Genomic DNA, 18,066 nt, shown 5'->3' on the forward strand with positions numbered 1-18,066 from the left:
ACGCTATTGGTTCAACTGGGCCGCTGCCGAGTTCATACCATATTGTTTTATTCAGGCATTCCGAGGAGACACGGCAGAGTCACATGGGTCATGAATAAGCTGCCTTCATCTCCTGTCTCGCAGACAGCACCACGCTGCTTCGCACGTAGCGAGTCGCCCCCTATGATTGCTGCCCCTCACGGCACTCCATCAGTGCCTCCTCGGGTTTAGTTCTTACGTTTGTATTTTGCTCCCTGTACCGCATAGAAGGACGTTAACTGTGGCCATGCAGCCTCCGTTGAACGTTAGAACATCGCCTAAGGCCCGTTTCACATGCATGCGATTTTCGCACGCGACACTGCGAATTCCGTCGGTCTGCGATTGGGGAGGGCCGTCAGTCTAGTCGCAGACGGCTTGCGATCGAGTTCCACCCGGTTAGAATTCAGTCGCAGCGTCGGTTTGTTCGCTTTGCGATTGACCAATGAGGAGCATCTTAACTTGTGGTCACGTGCCACCACCGCCGTGCCACCACCACCGCCGGAAGTTCAGTACCGGAAGCGGTGAAGCGCCAAATGCAAACGGTGTTTTGGAGCGCTGCACGCACGTGGCCGCACAGTCGGTGTTGTGGTTTTTCGAGCGCAGGCAGGGGCTACTAGTCGATATGGCATTCCGCGCTGGTGAAGCGAATCGCGCTTAGTTCAATGAACTTCTTATCGACGAAGTCGCCAAGCGACCGACTTTATGGAATGTATGCTCGAATACCTGAAATATTCCAACAAGACCGGTATATGGGAGGAGATTCGCGATGCCCTCCGACAGATCGACCCCACAGGTACGTACCATTTTTTTGTCTACTGTTTCTGTTTTTGCACATGGGTGTGGATTGCAGTGCCGAAGCTCTAACTGCGAGCGATTGTGATTTCCCTTTTATGACCGTATACGGCAGGCGCATGTGAATAGCTGCACACGTGGATTCTCGGCGTCTTTCAGCCGCACGTTCTGCATCGCTCCCTTTTGCGAGGAAATAAACACATCACTAAAGCACAATATACTGCACTCGTTATTAAGAGAGAAAGCGCGTATAGGCGAAACGATTCCTTTTGAATGTGCGACCGACTCGCTCAGCATCACGTGCTCTCTAAATACTGTGCTCGGCTCGAGCCATGCAAACTTTTTCTCCTCCGTTGTTTACCCTCTGCAGCGCCCATGTGGGCTTTGCACTTGCATTCCAGGGAAAAAATGTAAATTTAATCTGCGTGAAGGCAAAACAAAAATCTGACTTCCTTTGTTCACGTGCGGAAGAGGCTTGTTTTTTTCTTATTCATTTTTCTGCCTCAATCTGCGCTGTCCTTGTTCACGGCTGGGGGCCACGCCAGTACCTGTTTCGGTACGGTACAATCATGACTTATTTCAGTGCTGACTGCAAGATTAATGATCCAGTCTCTGCCATAAATTCTAATGGTGGTGAAGTAGAAAAATATCCGCGTGCTGTGCAATGTCAATCCGCACTAAAAACACTCAAATTATCAGAATTATTCTGGGTCGTTTTGAGCTGCTGATATTTATCTGCTGTCAAATGTCAAAATGCACTATCTCGACACCGATTCCATTCGCGAACTGCTTAGTGCATGTTGACTGTTACTGGAGCGTGCAGTCCGGTCCATGCTTTGTTCCTCGGAGCTAACTCTGGGAACATGGTATACGCTTTGTGGCACACGCTGGAATTCATTTAGGTGTTTTTAGTTAATTATTTTCCTTCTTAACTAACTTAAAACATTTTTTCAGCAATTGTGGACGTTGTAAAATGCCGGTGGAGAAACATCAAAGACACCTACCGCAGAAAACTGAGAGATATTCAGAACTGCACAAGAAGCGGCGAAGGGGCCGTTCCCAAGAGCAAGGTCTGGATATAGGAGGTATTCACTGGGCTCGGCCCGCCAGGAGGCGCCAGCGAATGTTTACATCCGGCCGCCATAAGTGCGCTCGTTCAGAATGTTTCAGAGACGGACCTGGCGGTCTGCGTCAGCCGTTTCGTGGTTGTCGGTGTTTTTTTTCTTTCACCTGCAGTTTTGTCTGGCAGTATGGTGAACTGCGCTGTGTATGGATGCAGTGCCCACTCGCGGAAGGACGCGAATGATGAAAATGTGGCGGTGGTTGGATTTTTCCCGATTCCAAAAGTAGTCACGCATCAGTGCGCCCGGACGAAGGAAGTCACCACTCGACGGCGAGCAGAGTGGTTTTGCCGTATTAACCGCAAGGATATGAACCGCAGTGGGAACCATTACAGAGTCTGCGGGAAGCATTTCATTTCAGGTAAGCTCTAGAAGTCTGCAGGTCGCGATGCCTTCGACCGCAGCCGAGATCGTAAACGGCTGTTTCACATGCAAGCGACTGAGCGGCGCGGCGAAAAATTTTCTTGTAAACCAGCGCAACGGCTCGAAGCCAAACAGAAAGGGACAAAACACAGCGCTGACTGACGTTGCCATTCGGACCTCAAGAACTTGCATATCCTTATGCCGTGGCTAACTGAAGGCTGAAAGCCCACAAACAAGCCCAGCACCTCGGGAGGCAGAATGCGCTTTCGAATGCAGAAGCCAAGCATTCGCGATTTACACGAAGCATTTGCGATGCTTCGTGTAAATCGCAAATGCTTCGTGTAAATCGTGAATGCTTGGCTTCTGCATTCGAAAGGGCATTCTGCCTCCCGAGGTGCTGGGCTTGTTTGTGGGCTTTCAGCCTTCAGTTAGCCACGGCATAAGGATATGCAAGTTCTTGAGGTCCGAATGGCAACGTCAGTCAGCGCTGTGTTTTGTCCCTTTCTGTTTGGCTTCGAGCCGTTGCGCTGGTTTACAAGAACTATGTCTGACCAACTCGCCCACCAGTTCATGTTGTACGGAAAAATTTTCTGACTTGGAATCGTCGCGGCCGCTTGAAACATGCTTTTGTGCCGGCCGCAAAAGCAGAAATTGCGAGCGCTTTCGCTTGTATGTGAAACAGGCTTAACTGCAGGCCCGTCGGGAGGTAGCTCATCGCGACTTTACTTACGCAGGTCGTCCAGCATACGTTATGGATGAGACCAGTCCGGACGGCGCCCTCTCTTCATCTTGGGCACGGGAAAGAAATGAGCGGCAACACCTCGTCATCTCGGTACGAGCGTTCGCTGTTATAGATGCGAACTTGCCCGGCCTTAAAACGCAGCTGGTTGCTTACGACTCTAGGTTTTAACGTCACCACTTAAAAGGAATTGGATAATTTTGAATTTCCCAAGTAGCTGAATGCAAAGCTTTTTTTTCAGGTACTCGAGGAAAAGGCGACGAGCGGAGCGATCTGGAAGTCCCCTGAAGCAACTGCGTGAGAATGCAGACAGCAGAAGCAGTGCTGTGCCAGATCTACCAGTGTCCTCAGAAGATGATTATACTGATGTTCAAGAAACACCTGCTCAGGAATGCATCAATGGAGGTGCGTGTTTGCATTGAGTTAAGAGTGTCACTGTTTGATTCTATGCATGTTTAATTATAAAAAACATTATGACTTTTAATGAAAAAGAACCAACAGTTGAGTTACCCTACTCGATTGCTATCTGTTTTAATGTGGATTCATAGGCAGCCTGTACATTGTTTGCTTATCTCTTTAGGGAAGGCAGACTTCACGCAAGTCACTGACTTGACAATGGAGCAAATTCAGCATCTTGAGAATGAAAATCGCCACCTGCTCTCAGAGCTTGGGGAAGTAAGGAACAAGCTGAACAAGCAAGGGCTTACGGAAGATTGCCTCAGAGAAAATGAAGACATGTCGCAGTTATACACAGGACTGCCAAATTTCACCCTTTTGATGGCCCTTCTTGAACTGCTGAAAGAAGGAATGGCACATACTAGCCGAAACAGCCTCACCCTCTTCCAGGAGATGCTCATGTTCCTCATCCGCCTTCGTTTGAATGTGCCATTGCAGGACTTGGCCTACAGGTATTTGCCTTTTACACCGGCTTTACAAGTGTTGAGTGTACCAAATATTTGTTCACTTGCAGGTTCGGTGTATCCCAGCCAACTGTGTCGAGGGTCGTCAACAAGTGGATTGACGTGGCTTTTGTCCGCCTCTCCCGTGCTGGGAAGTGGCCAGGGTCTGAGGAGTTGCGGGCAACAATGCCTATGGCATTTCGGCAGTGCTTCGGGACACAAATAGCTGTGACACTCGACTGTTTTTTGGTGTTCATAGAGCGACCTTCATCTTTCCTGCCTAGATCGCACACATGGTCGAACTATAAACACCACAATACAGTCAAGTACCTAATTGGCATTGCCCCACAAGGTGTTGTCACATATATTTCTCGTGTCGTGGGTGGTGTGGGCGCTCGAGTGACAAGGTCATTACAGTGTGGCGTGCTGAATAATCTCAACCCTGGAGATTATGTTTTGGCAGACAGAGGCTTCACGATTGGCGACAGTGTTGGACTTCACTGCGCGAAGCTTGTAATTCCTGCTTTCACCAAAGGCAAGCCCCAGCTCTCAGCCTGTGAGGTAGAGAAGACGAGAAAGGTAGCTAATGTTCGAATTCATGTTGAATTCATGTTCGAATTCATGTCGTAACTGTGCAGCAAAATTCCGCACACCCAAGACGAAAAAGAAAAAAACGGCGTCCAAGAAGAAAAGCCGCTATCTTGGGCCTCCCGGCGATCAGCATGGCCAGGAAATCTCCAACACCGAGAACCCACCTACCGGAGGTGCTGCAAAACAACCATCCAAGGTGTCGCCACCACACGGCGGACTGGCGAAACAGTCGGCAGAAACGCGCGGTGATACCAGGGCCTGGGTCAACGCAGTCAAAAATGGCCACCAGGTGAGCGGTTCGGGTGGGGCTGCTTCTCTCTCCCCCCTTTCCACTCCCTTTCCAAGGGCGCATAGCGCCGAGCAAGATCAAATAGCAGCACTCAGGGCCCAAAATGAGATGCTGCTAAAGAAAATTGACGAATTGGAATCTAAAATCAGCCAGTCTTCTTCTCCTCCCTCGCCTCCCGCGGCTGAGGTAATGGAGAGTGAGCTCGTGGTACCGAAGGCGGTAACAAGTTTGGAGGCCGCATTCGAGGCCCGCCTCGCGGCCACAGAGGCCCGATTCGCCGCTATAGAAAATCAAATTTCAATGATGGTAAACGCCATCTACAAATTGCAAGAGACAATCCCCGCGATGATTGCCCAACAAATTGCGAATTCCTTGCGCTCCTCGCGCAGGCCCGGCGATCCCTTACCCGGCCGCCCTCACAAAACTTCTAGACGCACCCCCGAGGTAGCCGACGACGACAACTGCTCACTCTCTGGTATGGAGGATACCCCCCTTCCTGCGAGTGTTGGCTCCGGAGCAGTGTCAGTACAATCCCTCCTCGATCTAAATGGCCATGGCGAGCAGCCCTAAGATCAGGCGCTCCCCAAGAACCAATTCGGCCACCCCCGTCCAAATTGTCCAGTGGAACTGTCGGGGCTTCCGTTCTCGCGCAAAGAGGGCGGATCTCCGACTTTACCTTTCAACTTTCGATTCTCTTCCCGCGGTGGTTGCCCTCCAGGAGCCAGGGAGTGGCGTCACCCTCACAAATTACATCCCCTTTCAGCAGGACCCCTCTTCCTGCGTCTGCGCGCATAACAATTATACGGCTAATCTAGTTGACTTGGAACTTTACACAGAATATTCCTATGTGATGGTGACACTTCTTCCGCTCAAGAAACAAGATGCACCACTCCACGTACTCAAAATATACTGTTCCCCCAAACTCAAAAATGTAACGTTCGCAGCACTATTTAGCCGCGCTCTAAAGGCTGCGAGCAGGAACCCCCTGGTGATTGTGGGCGATTTCAACGCCCACAGTACACTATGGGGATACGTGCGTGAAGAGAAGCGGGGACGCAAGCTGGCGGAACTCGCGTCCACGCTGGGCCTGACTCTTCACACTGACCCTGCATATCCAACGCGGCTGGGTAATTCCGTGACCCGGGATACATGTCCGGATCTCACCTTTACCAAAAACATTGTACACGCAGAATGGATCAACACCGAGGAAACCCTCGGTAGTGACCACTGCCTTATCAATACCACCGTAAGGACTAAACCATTGGCAAGACCCCACGCACAAGCTCGGCTTCCAGACTGGAATAAGTTCCGGCAAAACTACATCAATTCGGCGTCTATCCACGAACAAGGCTACCACGCGTGGGCACAAGGATTGGTTACACACCTTCGTTCGGTGGAAACACAAATTAAGCTCTCGGAGGCCACTCCGGAGGTGGACAACCACCTTCTGCACCTCTGGGAGGCGCGGCACAGCCTCGTCCGCAGATGGCGCCGCCAAAAACGTAACAGAAAGCTATAAATTTGTATTGCCGAGCTCACCCAGCAAGCGGCAGAGTACGCGGCCCAACTCGCCGACTCGAACTGGGTAGACCGCTGCAACACGGCGGCCAGACAAATGTCGAGCCGGAGCACATGGCGCCTTTTCCGCGCCCTAATTGACCCGACTCAAACCCGCGCCGAGACACAAAAACATCTCCAACGAGCTATTCATAGCTTCGATGGAAATACATCAAAATTAGCATGCAAACTGCGCGACCAGTATCTTTGCACTAAGCAGGACCCCGGAGCACCCGCGTTCTCGTATGCAGGTTCAGAGAACGCGAATCTGGATCAACCGTTCCAGTTGCATGACCTCAAGGCGGCCCTAGCTAAAATGAAACAAGAAACGGCACCGGGCAGGGACAAGATAACTGTGAAAATGCTTGCTAATCTTCCCGATCCCGCCTACGAAACCCTCCTCGCTTTCATCAACTCGATCTGGCTCGGTGAGGCACCTCTACCAATTGAATGGAAGACCGCCCTTTCATTCCGAAAGCCGGCAAAGCCATAAACACAGACAACCTCCGCCCTATCTCCCTCACGTCTTGCGCGGGAAAGCTGATGGAGACCATGGTGCGGGATAGGCTGTGTGGGTTTCTGGAAAATGAACATACATTCGCAGACACCATGTTCGGTTTCCGCCCGCAGAGGTCCGCTCAAGATGTTCTGCTTCAACTCGACCGAGAAATTCTCAACCCTGTCGAATATCCCTTCAACGATAAGGCAGTACTCGCCCTTGACTTGAAGGGGGCTTTCGACAATGTCACACACGAAATCATCCTGCAACATCTCTCCCAAACGAACTGTGGACATAACACGTTTCATTACATCAAGCAATTTCTCTCGGATCGATGAAGTTTCATCCGAATACAAGACGAAGAACACGGCCCATATAAGCTGGGAACGAGAGGAACCCCACAGGGTGCGGTCCTCTCGCCATTACTTTTCAATCTGGCCATGATGAAACTCCCGGCTCAGCTGGCGAAGGTCGAAGGCATCCAGCACGCGCTGTACGCCGACGACATAACCATCTGGGCCAAACACGGATCGGTTGGAGACATTGAGGCCAACCTGCAGCAAGCGGCGGAGATCGTGGACGCTTACGCCCGCCGCTGCGGCCTTCAGTGCTCACCGTCCAAATCCGAATTTGTGCACATTCGCCCTTACCCCGCCGCGGTGGCTCAGTGGTTAGGGCGCTCGACTACTGATCCGGAGTTCCCGGGTTCGAACCCGACCGCGGCGGCTGCGTTTTTATGGAGGAAAAACGCTAAGGCGCCCCTGTGCTGTGCGATGTCAGTGCAGTTAAAGATCCCCAGGTGGTCGAAATTATGCCAGAGCCTCCACTACGGCACCTATTTTTCTTTCTTCTTTCACTCCCTCCTTCATCCCTTCCCTTACGGCGCGGTTCAGGTGTCCAACGATATATGAGACAGATACTGCGCCATTTCCTTTCCCCCCAAAAAACCAATTATTATTATTATTATTACATTAGCCCGTCGCTTCAGTGCGCCACCAAAATGGAACTATCTCTGGCCAGCGGCCCGATACCCGAACACGATGAGATTAGAGTACTTGGTCTCCTTATCCACAAACATCGACGGGCTGATACCACACTAGCAAAACTGCGCAAGGTGGGGGACCAGGTGGGCCGGATGGTCCGCCGGGTTTCCAAAAAACGCGGGGGGTTACGGTGCAGAGACGCTTTGCGGCTGGCGCATGCATTCGTGACCAGTCGAGTCCTCTACTCGACTCCTTACCTCCACCTGCGCAAGTTTGATGAGAACGCCCTCGAAGTGATTCTCAGAAAGATGTACAAGCGTGCCCTCGATTTCCCGATCACCACATCCAACCAGCGTCTCATGGGCCTGGGGATGGTTAACACATTCGCGGAGCTCCGGGAGGCACACTTGACAAATCAATACACAAGGCTTTCAAAAACGCCGTCGGGTCGCCGCCTATTAGCCCGACTACACATCCACCACCCAACACTTACGGAAGTGCGCGTACGCATTCATGAAATCTGGAGATACGCCCTGCACGTACGCCCTCTTCCGACCAACATGACACGTGACGACCACAGTGGCAGGCGCCTTGCGCGGGCGGAGGCACTGGCCCGTCACTATGGGAACAAACATGGCATCTTCTACGTGGACGCCTCAGGCCCTCACCATGAGGGGTGGTACATGCCGCAGTCGTCCACCAAAAAATCGTGGTAAATGGCCTAACGTTCCGAGCTCAAGACATAACACATGCGGAAGAAGTTGCCATCGCGTTAGCCGCCGCAGACCAGGAGTCGCGAGTGATCGTCACCGACTCGAGAGGGGCCTGCAGAAGTATTAAACAGGGGTACATTCCTCTCTTTGCGCATCGCATCCTTCAAAACCGTAACTACCTCGGAGCCCCCGCGTCTCGAACGATTGTATGGGCTCCAGCTCATATGGGCCTCGAAGGCAATGAAACGGCAGACGCCGCCGCCCGCGCGCTCACTCTCCGGGCAACGCCTTCAGACCCTTTGGATACGGATCCCGAACCCAATCCGGCCCTCACTTTTCGAGAAATTACTGAATTATTCCAATTCGGCCATGCAATTTATCACAAGCCTTGTATGGGCCTCACAAAGGTGGAGGAACGCACACTCCTCCGCCTTTACACCAAAACGCTGCTGTGCCCGGCAGTTTTAAAACACTTTGATCCTGCCTGTACAGGAGAATGCCCACACTGTGCGGAGAAGTCTTCGGACATCTTTCACATGGTGTGGGCATGCCAGTCAACCCCGAACCTCGCCCCCAAACCCAACCCCACCCGGGAGGACTGGGAGGCAGCCCTGCTCGGCTGCTCGGACCTAGCAAGCCAGAAGGCCCTGGTCCACCGAGCCCGAGTCGCGGCGGTCGCCAATGGGCTCCTGTAATGAGGAGCCCACCTAGAGATTGCGAGAGGTTGCTCCGGCTACCTCAAGCTTCCTCCCTGAAATAAAGTTTTTCATAGCACACATGTTGAAAGAGTCAAGAAGTCTTTATTGAGTAACACAAACAAAATGTATACACAGATATTTGGACCGATAGCCAATGTGGCTAGTAAGCGGTCCAATACAAAATAACATATAGGACAGCAATCACAAACACATTGAAGAAACACTAACTTTGTAGTCTTGCTTCCATTCCCAAAAAATGTTTCTTGCATGTCAGTTTGAAATTCCTAGCTTGCTTTATTTCAATTGGCAACGAGTTCCAAATTTTCGCTCCTGTAAATTCTATTCGTCTTTCTCCGTACGCATTATGGCAAATTGGAAGGTTAAAATTGCCATTGCTGGCTTGTCTAGTGTTGCGGACGGGAATACTGAATGCACCAAGAGGTAAGGGGTAGTTGGTATTTATAATATTATTAACCATAAGAGCTATTTTGTAATCGCGTAGGGTTGTGAATGACATGATTTGCATTGCGTCAAAAATGTTATTGTTAGAACTATTCGAAGAAGGTAATCCCATGGTTTTCAAGGCACGTTTTTGTAGTCTTAGCAATGGTGTTAAATACGTTTTGTATGTGATTCCCCATGATTCACTGCAATAACTGAGATGACTGTGACATAATGAAAAATACAGTGATCTAAGAATAGCAGGTGGAAAGTGCCGCCGTGCCTTAGCCAAGGTAAAACAACCGTACGCAATCTTTTTACACACATTGTGCACCTGTTCCTTCCAAGACAAGTGGTAGTCAAACATGACCCCTAAATATTTAAAAGAAGACACACTATCAATAACATTGTTGTCAACACATATAGAAAAATCACTTGATTGAATACACTTTTGTTTTGAACGAAAAATAACATATTTAGTTTTTTCAGTGTTTAAAGTTTGATGATTATTACGAAACCAGGTCGAAATACGTTGGAGTTCATTGTTAATAGGATTTTCTATTGACTCAAGTGAGTTGCCAGTAAAGATAAGTGCAGTGTCATCCGCATACATCAAAATTTGAGAACACTGTATTGCTTTGGGGAGGTCATTAATAAAGATTGAAAATAAAAGCGGTCCCAGAACTGACCCCTGGGGTACACCACACGTAACAGTTTGGTATGCAGACTTGAACTGTTTGAGGACAACTTGCTGCTGTCGTGAAGAAAGATAACTTTTAAAGAATTCAAGTGCCCCGCTACGCACACCATATGCTTTTAGTTTCATTAAAAGAATGGAGTGTGAGACTGTGTCGAAAGCTTTTTTGATGTCTATAAATACGCTTACAGCAACATTATGATTATGAAGAGCAGATAGGATAAGCTGTGATAGAGTAACTACAGCCGTGGACGTGGACCTGCTAGAAACAAATCCGTGTTGCTGAGGACAAATAATATGATTAGCATCAAGAAAGTTTTTCAGTTTGAAAGCAATTAATTTTTCAAAAATGGTATTGACGACACGGGTTGTTAGGGTCACCAGTTTTAAATATCGGAACAACTTTTGCAACTTTTAAAGTATCGGGGTATAAGCTAAAGTGTATCGCGTGATTGAATATTCTGCACAAAAGAACACAAAACAAATCAATGTTGTCCTTGATTACCTTAGCCATTATGGCGTCTGGCCCGGCCGCTTTATTCGTGGGCATGTTCGCCACAACACTTGCAACTTCATCGCTAGTAATGTTCGAGAAACTGAATTCATTATTAATACATCGAGGTACGCCGGATGTCACTGAAGCTAAGGGAGTAGGTTGCGCACTGTTCTGACCGTAGGTTGTGAAGAACTGATTAAACTGGTCTGCAGTCTCTATCGACAAGTTGTCAGGAACGATCTGTTTTCTTTTAACTGTTCCCGTAACTTCTCCTACAATCTTCCATACTTGCTTAGTGTCATTTCCTTGACGATTAACCAAATTAGTATAATACAATTTCTTTGATTTTCTCATCAGCGCCACGGATTTGTTTCTGTAATACTTAAACTGTTTCAAGTAATAAGCATTTGTTCTGTTGTTTTTGAGCTTATTTTAGTATGAATCCTTTTTTTTCAAAACTGTGAGTATTTCCTCAGTAATCCAAGGACATATGGCATGTTTATAGTTGCGCCGAGAAAACTTCAGCGTAGACTTAGTAATTGCATCAGAAACAGCAGATACGAAGTTAGCAAATTCAGTGTGAACGTCACTGTGACACAGATTTTCGAAATGAATAGATTCGAGCAAACGCCGGACATGCGCGTAGTCCACCCGTGAAAATACATTGGTATGGGTAGGGCAAGTACAATCGATACCCGACCGTGGCAAGAACAGAAAAGTTGAACAGTGATCAGCTATGTTTTGGTTACAAACACCAGCACAGGCATCCATATCACGGTTACATAAGATGTGATCAATAATTGTTGCAGACTGATGTGTAATTCTAGTGGCCACATTGATAACGTTCTTGAGGTTGAACGATTCCAGTAAGAAAATATAATCTGGACAGTCATCCTTTGATAAGTCGATATTGAAATCACCAACTATTGCTAACTGATTATTAAAAGACATCAGAGGAACCAGAATGGACTCCATATCAGATATGAACTGACTTGTGCACGTGTTTGGCGGATGATATACCACGCCTATTACGACGTCTGTCTTAAGGCGAATAAAAAGTGCTTCCGTGGTTTTAGAGCTCAGAGAGGAATCCGAGAGTTGTTGATAATCTATGCCGTTTTTTATAAAAAGAGCAACGCCACCCCCTCGTGCGTTGCTATCTCTTGGTAAAGATAGCGCTGTGTAACCCGGTATGTACGGTTTTTCTCCTTTCTTAAGCCAGGTTTCAGTTACAGCGATAAGATCATACTGGAAAGAATGTTGCGATAAATGTACAGTGAGTTGGTCTAGATTTTTATTTATGCTGCGGACATTGCAATGAAAAATGGAAAGGTTTTCGCTCTCGCGCCACTTAGCACTGATTTCCTCAACGGAAAAAGCCATGTTTCTAGACTACCTGAGCAAGATCAGCGTCACAGGTTATATGTAGAACATGCGAGGTATCTGTCTTGCGCATCAGGATCTTGCCATCAGATACCCATGTGTGTTTCCACGGTTTTTCCTTTTTGGCTTTCCGTGCTTTACCTAGCAAAATTTTAATTGCCGGGCACAAATGTTCGTTGATGAACACGGGATTCTCGTGATCATCAAAGCTCAGAAGTGTAGTGTTCAGCCGTTGCTTTTTCGCTTTTTTCAGAATGCTGTCTCTCACTTTCCTGGAGGCAAACTTAACAATGATGTTGGGTTCGTCCTTGTTTTTTGAGGGCACACGATGGATAGCTTCAACATCGGATTCATCGAACTCGGTGCTCAAGAGATGACAGATCGATGTCATCACTGAAATCAGATTTTCACTGGGCGCTGGAGGGATGCCTTTGATTTCAAGGTTATTTCTTCTACTGTACTGCTGCAGTTCAGTTAATTCATGCCTGAGAGTTTTCACTTCATTTGTGAGTCGGTTGTTTTCTTTTTTCATTTCCTGGTTTATGTTTGTAATCAAAGATACAGGATACACACCTGCAATGAACGAAGAAGGCGGTTAGCCTCTGCCTGGTTGCGAAGGCTGCCTGGATTGCTCCGTGAATGATGTGGGGACCGTCGTGCTGCGGTTATATAGGGGACGCCGTTGATATCGGACAGTAGTGCGCAGGTGCGGCTTGCCAGTAGAGAAGGGAGGGAGGGGGACGATCCGTGGACACGTGTAGGTTCCACCAGCAGTGACGGTAGCAGCTTCGGATTCCGCTTCTCAAACGCGCATTTCTGCAAAGAACGAAAAAGGCGGTTAGCCTCTGCCTGGTTGCGAAGGCTGCCTGGATTGCTCCGTGAATGAGGTGGGGACCGTCGTGCTGCGGTTATATAGGGGACGCCGTTGATATCGGACAGTAGTGCGCAGGTGCGGCTTGCCAGTAGAGAAGGGAGGGAGGGGGACGATCCGTGGACACGTGTAGGTTCCGCCAGCAGTGACGGTAGCAGCTTCGGATTCCGCTTCTCAAACGCGCATTTCTGCAATGAACGAAGAAGGCGGTTAGCCTCTGCCTGGTTGCGAAGGCTGCCTGGATTGCTCCGTGAATGATGTGGGGACCGTCGTGCTGCGGTTATATAGGGGACGCCGTTGATATCGGACAGTAGTGCGCAGGTGCGGCTTGCCAGTAGAGAAGGGAGGGAGGGGGACGATCCGTGGACACGTGTAGGTTCCACCAGCAGTGACGGTAGCAGCTTCGAATTCCGCTTCTCAAACGCGCATTTCTACAATGAACGAAGGCGGTTAGCCTCTGCCTGGTTGCGAAGGCTGCCTGGATTGCTCCGTGAATGATGTGGGGACCGTCGTGCTGCGGTTATATAGGGGACGCCGTTGATATCGGACAGTAGTGCGCAGGTGCGGCTTGCCAGTAGAGAAGGGAGAGAGGGGGACGATCCGTGGACACGTGTAGGTTCCGCCAGCAGTGACGGTAGCAGCTTCGGATTCCGCTTCTCAAACGCGCATTTCTGCAATGAACGAAGAAGGCGGTTAGCCTCTGCCTGGTTGCGAAGGCTGCCTGGATTGCTCCGTGAATGATGTGGGGACCGTCGTGCTGCGGTTATATAGGGGACGCCGTTGATATCGGACAGTAGTGCGCAGGTGCGGCTTGCCAGTAGAGAAGGGAGGGAGGGGGACGATCCGTGGACACGTGTAGGTTCCACCAGCAGTGACGGTAGCAGCTTCGGATTCCGCTTCTCAAACGCGCATTTCTGCAATGAACGAAGGCGGTTAGCCTCTGCCTGGTTGCGAAGGCTGCCTGGATTGCTCCGTGAATGATGTGGGGACCGTCGTGCTGCGGTTATATAGGGGACGCCGTTGATATCGGACAGTAGTGCGCAGGTGCGGCTTGCCAGTAGAGAAGGGAGGGAGGGGGACGATCCGTGGACACGTGTAGGTTCCGCCAGCAGTGACGGTATCAGCTTCGGATTCCGCTTCTCAAACGCGCATTTCTGCAATGAACGAAGAAGGCGGTTAGCCTCTGCCTGGTTGCGAAGGCTGCCTGGATTGCTCCGTGAATTGGACTCCTCCGCAATAAGTACCGAATGCTAAAGTGCACGCTTCCTGTGGAGATGCTGGCATCAGAAGAAAACGGACCCACTGTGCTTGATAAAGCAGTGTTTGTTTTTGCGGCACTATGCAATTTCAGTAACTCCACTCTTCCATTTGGGTGACTCCAGGGATAGATGAAGCAGTTGGTTCACATGTTTCAATTGTTTAATGCTTACAATGCAGCTCCTGTGGGGGAAAAATTGTGTACCAAATGTTATGAACTGGATGCGCTCCAGCCGAAGAGGATTAAGGCGTCGATTCCATCGAGCGGGATGACCACGGTAGCGGCGATATCGACAGCGTCAGGTGGCCAACGACCGCAAAAAAAAAGGATGCCGCCCTGGGAAGCAGCCTGTGGAATTCTTCCCATGCTCGGCTCGGTGCGAATCACCTTCCCCCCCTTTGTCTGGTTCCTCGCAAGACGCGACCGACGGTGGACAGTCGACGGGGGGAAGAGGGGGACGGTGACTTCCAGTAATTGTCTGACAAAAGCTGTCCCGACCGGAGAGAGCCCTCCGAGGTTGTGGCCGCGGCGCCACACCTGTGTTTGGATGGACAGGTGCAGCTTGGGGCGAAGTAGCAGCAGACCTCCGAATCCTCGTCGCATGGTGCCTGTGTGTGCTATGTGCTGTGTCACTCTTCTGATCTGTCTCGCATTGAATTAGCCACCGACTGGTGAAAGGGCGGAGGAGGAGGAAGAAAAACATTTATTCAGAGCATAAAAACTGGGTGGGTTCAGTACGAGAACCCATTGGTCGCCATCATAATCCGGCCCCTCTCAACTAGCGATTTCTGGTCGTGGGGGGGGGGGGGGGGGTGGCTGTGGCTATGAAGGGTTGCCTCCCAGCGCTCATAAGTCGGATCGGGATTGCTGTCCAAGTCTGGATTTTCTTGACATTCCCACACCGCGTGAAAAAGTGTGCCAACTGCTCCACAGAAGGGGCAGGACGAATCGTAGGTGTCTGGGTACCATTTACTCATTAGGTAAGGATTGGGGAGAGTATTAGTTTGTAGTTGCCTGATTATGTGCTCTTCATATTTAATTAGGGTTTTGTGAGGAAGAGGATATTTCCTTCTTGTGATCTTATAGTACTCCGTAATTTCTGCGTAGCTTAGTAAGGGTGAGGGGTTGTTAACTGTGTCAGAGAGAGGCTGCGTGCCAGATTCTCGGAGGAGGAGAGCTTGAGAGATGCCCTGGCGTCCAGAAGATCTGGATGTTGGAAGGATTAGACCTTTCCAAAATTTTCCAACACGGAGCGTCAACGCGGCCTCTGAGGTAATTGCGTACCGCTGCTTGTGAGTTGGACATAACCGTTGCCTCGCTGTTCTTTGATATCGCTAGTGCGATAGCTGCTTCATCAGCCGATGTGGTATCCACCGCTTGGATAAGGCTGCTTGCAATGATATCCCCCCGGGGTGAAACTGCTGCAATTGCCGTGACTCCGTGAACGGGTCCAGCCGCATCGACGTAGATCGAGTCCTTGTTTTCATCCCAGCGCTTAGAGAGGTGTCTAGCTCTGGCTAGTCTCCGTCCTCTGTTGTATTCCTCATCCATGCGTTTTGGTATGGGGTGAGTCGTGATGTGTGATCTCATCTGGATGGGAATGCCGATCATGTCAGCGACTTCCTGGGGTGAACTGATTCTCAGCTTCTGTAATATTTTCCTGCCAGGCTTAGATGTTGAGAGCCTGACAATTTGATTTACACGGTGAGCCTCAATTAGTTCGTCGATGGTGTTATGGATCCCCAGCTGTAGTAAGCGCTTAGTGGATGTGCATAAAGGGAGTCCCAGCGCCGTCCTAACTGCCTTTTGAATAATAACATCTAGTTGGTCTTTCTCCTTTTTGCTAAGCCGTAAGTACGGGGTGGCGTATGTTAGTTTAGAGAGAATGAAAGCCTGAGTGAGTGAGTGAAAACATTTATTAATTTCCAAAGGGATTCGCGGATCGAAGGCTTCGTCGTCTTCGTGCTTGCGCCGGCGACTAGAGTCTTCTTTCAGCAAGGGTCGGCCCCTATTCCAAGGCTCCACTGAGTCGTGCTGCACCGGTCGCGTGCTCTATAAAGGCCCTCTGGGCCGTGAGCTCGCTGCTGGTAAGACGGATCTGCCGTTTTTGGCGTGTGGTAAACCCAGTAATTCGACCTGACATCACTCTTACAGATTCTGTTGGTGTTCCCATCCCTGATTCAGAGTGCGCTCAACTTCTTAACGATGCGTTTGTAACTGTGTTCACAGATGAAGACATTACATCCTTGCCTACATTAAGCGCACTAGTGGAACTAACTATGGACGAGATAGTCATCAGTGAGCCTGGTGTTTTATCTCTACTAAACAATCTCAAAACATCTTCTAGCGCTGATCATATGGGCTTCAATAATAAAATTTTAAGGAATACATCACATAGCATTTGTTCCATGTCAACCGCATTATTTTCCCAGTCGCTATCAACTGGCACCATTCCTAACGACTGGCGCATAGCTAAGATAATACCCATTTTCAAATCAGGTGATCGTGCTTCTCCGCTTAACTATCGTCCCATCTCCTTAACAAGTACAGTTTGTAAATTACTCGAGCATATAATACATACTCAGGTCATCAACTACCTTGAAGATCATAACATTATCTTCGATCATCAGCACGGTTTTCGCAAGGGCTACTCATGCGACACCCAACTTGCCGGTTTTATTAACGATATTCATGCACTGATTGACGCTGGTTTCCAAGTTGACGCAATATTTTTAGATTTTTCTAAAGCATTTGATCGCGTTCCACACCAAAGGTTGTTGCTTAAACTTTCCCAACTGAACATTCACCCTAATATTATTGCATGGATAGCAGATTTTCTCTCATCTAGAATTCAGTTCACATCAGTTAACAACTCTAACTCATGTTACGCTAATGTTACGTCTGGAGTTCCACAAGGCAGTGTACTGGGACCTTTACTTTTCCTTATCTATATTAATGACTTACCCAATTGCGTGACGTCCAGAATCAGACTATTTGCTGACGATTGTGTGCTTTATCGACGTATAACCTGTAACACTGACAGCCAGCCACTGCAGTCTGATCTTGAAGCGATAAGCACATGGTGTTCTAATTGGTTAATGCCTTTAAATCTTTCCAAAACTAAGCTCATGTCTTTCACTAACAAGCCACGTATTCCTACCGCCTACTTTCTTGATAACAATAGTGTAGAATTCACCACAAGTTACAAGTATCTTGGCATTAACCTACAATCAGACTTATCATGGAATCATCATATTAATCTCACTCTTGCCTCCGCTAACCGTACTTTCGGACTTCTCAAACATAATTTAAAAGAGGCCGCGACACATGTAAAAAAACTAGCGTACACCACATTAATCCGTCCGAAACTCGAATACGCGTCTGCCATTTGGGATCCTCATCAGAATTATATCATCAGTAACATCGAAGCCCTGCAAAACCGTGCTGCGCGATTCATCTTTTCTGATTATTCATGTTAAACCAGCGTCACCTCATTGAAGACTAAAGCCGAGTTAGATAACTTAGCACTGCGCCGAAAAATTTCCCGTCTGTCACTTTTCCACAAGCTTTATCACCATCCTTCCCTTCATGATGAATTCTTTCAGCCACCGCCAGTTATCTTTCCACGTCGCGATCATCCTTACAAAGTTAAACGCAT

General features: G+C 49.0%; 1 protein-coding gene across 1 annotated transcript; it reads left to right on the top strand.

Moving 5' to 3' along the window:
- Positions 1-767: 767 nt before the first annotated feature.
- Positions 768-14,526, top strand: LOC144103257 (uncharacterized). Its single transcript, XM_077636023.1, has 5 exons — positions 768-811; positions 3,275-3,438; positions 3,614-3,941; positions 4,004-4,543; positions 14,370-14,526. Exons 1-5 carry the CDS (start codon positions 768-770, stop codon positions 14,524-14,526), a joined length of 1,233 nt encoding a protein of 410 aa, XP_077492149.1.
- The last annotated feature ends 3,540 nt before the right edge of the window (positions 14,527-18,066 follow it).

This window comes from Amblyomma americanum, chromosome 9 (genome assembly GCF_052857255.1).
Source record: "Amblyomma americanum isolate KBUSLIRL-KWMA chromosome 9, ASM5285725v1, whole genome shotgun sequence".
Taxonomy (NCBI): Eukaryota; Metazoa; Arthropoda; class Arachnida; order Ixodida; family Ixodidae; genus Amblyomma; species Amblyomma americanum.

Excerpts from the sequence above, each read along its gene's own strand:
- LOC144103257 (XM_077636023.1), top strand. The coding sequence starts at position 768 with ATGGGAGGAGATTCGCGATGCCCTCCGACAGATCGACCCCACAG. Across the intron at positions 812-3,274 it reads CCGACAGATCGACCCCACAG|GTACTCGAGGAAAAGGCGAC; the intron begins GTACGTACCATT and ends CTTTTTTTTCAG. Across the intron at positions 3,439-3,613 it reads TCAGGAATGCATCAATGGAG|GGAAGGCAGACTTCACGCAA; the intron begins GTGCGTGTTTGC and ends TTATCTCTTTAG.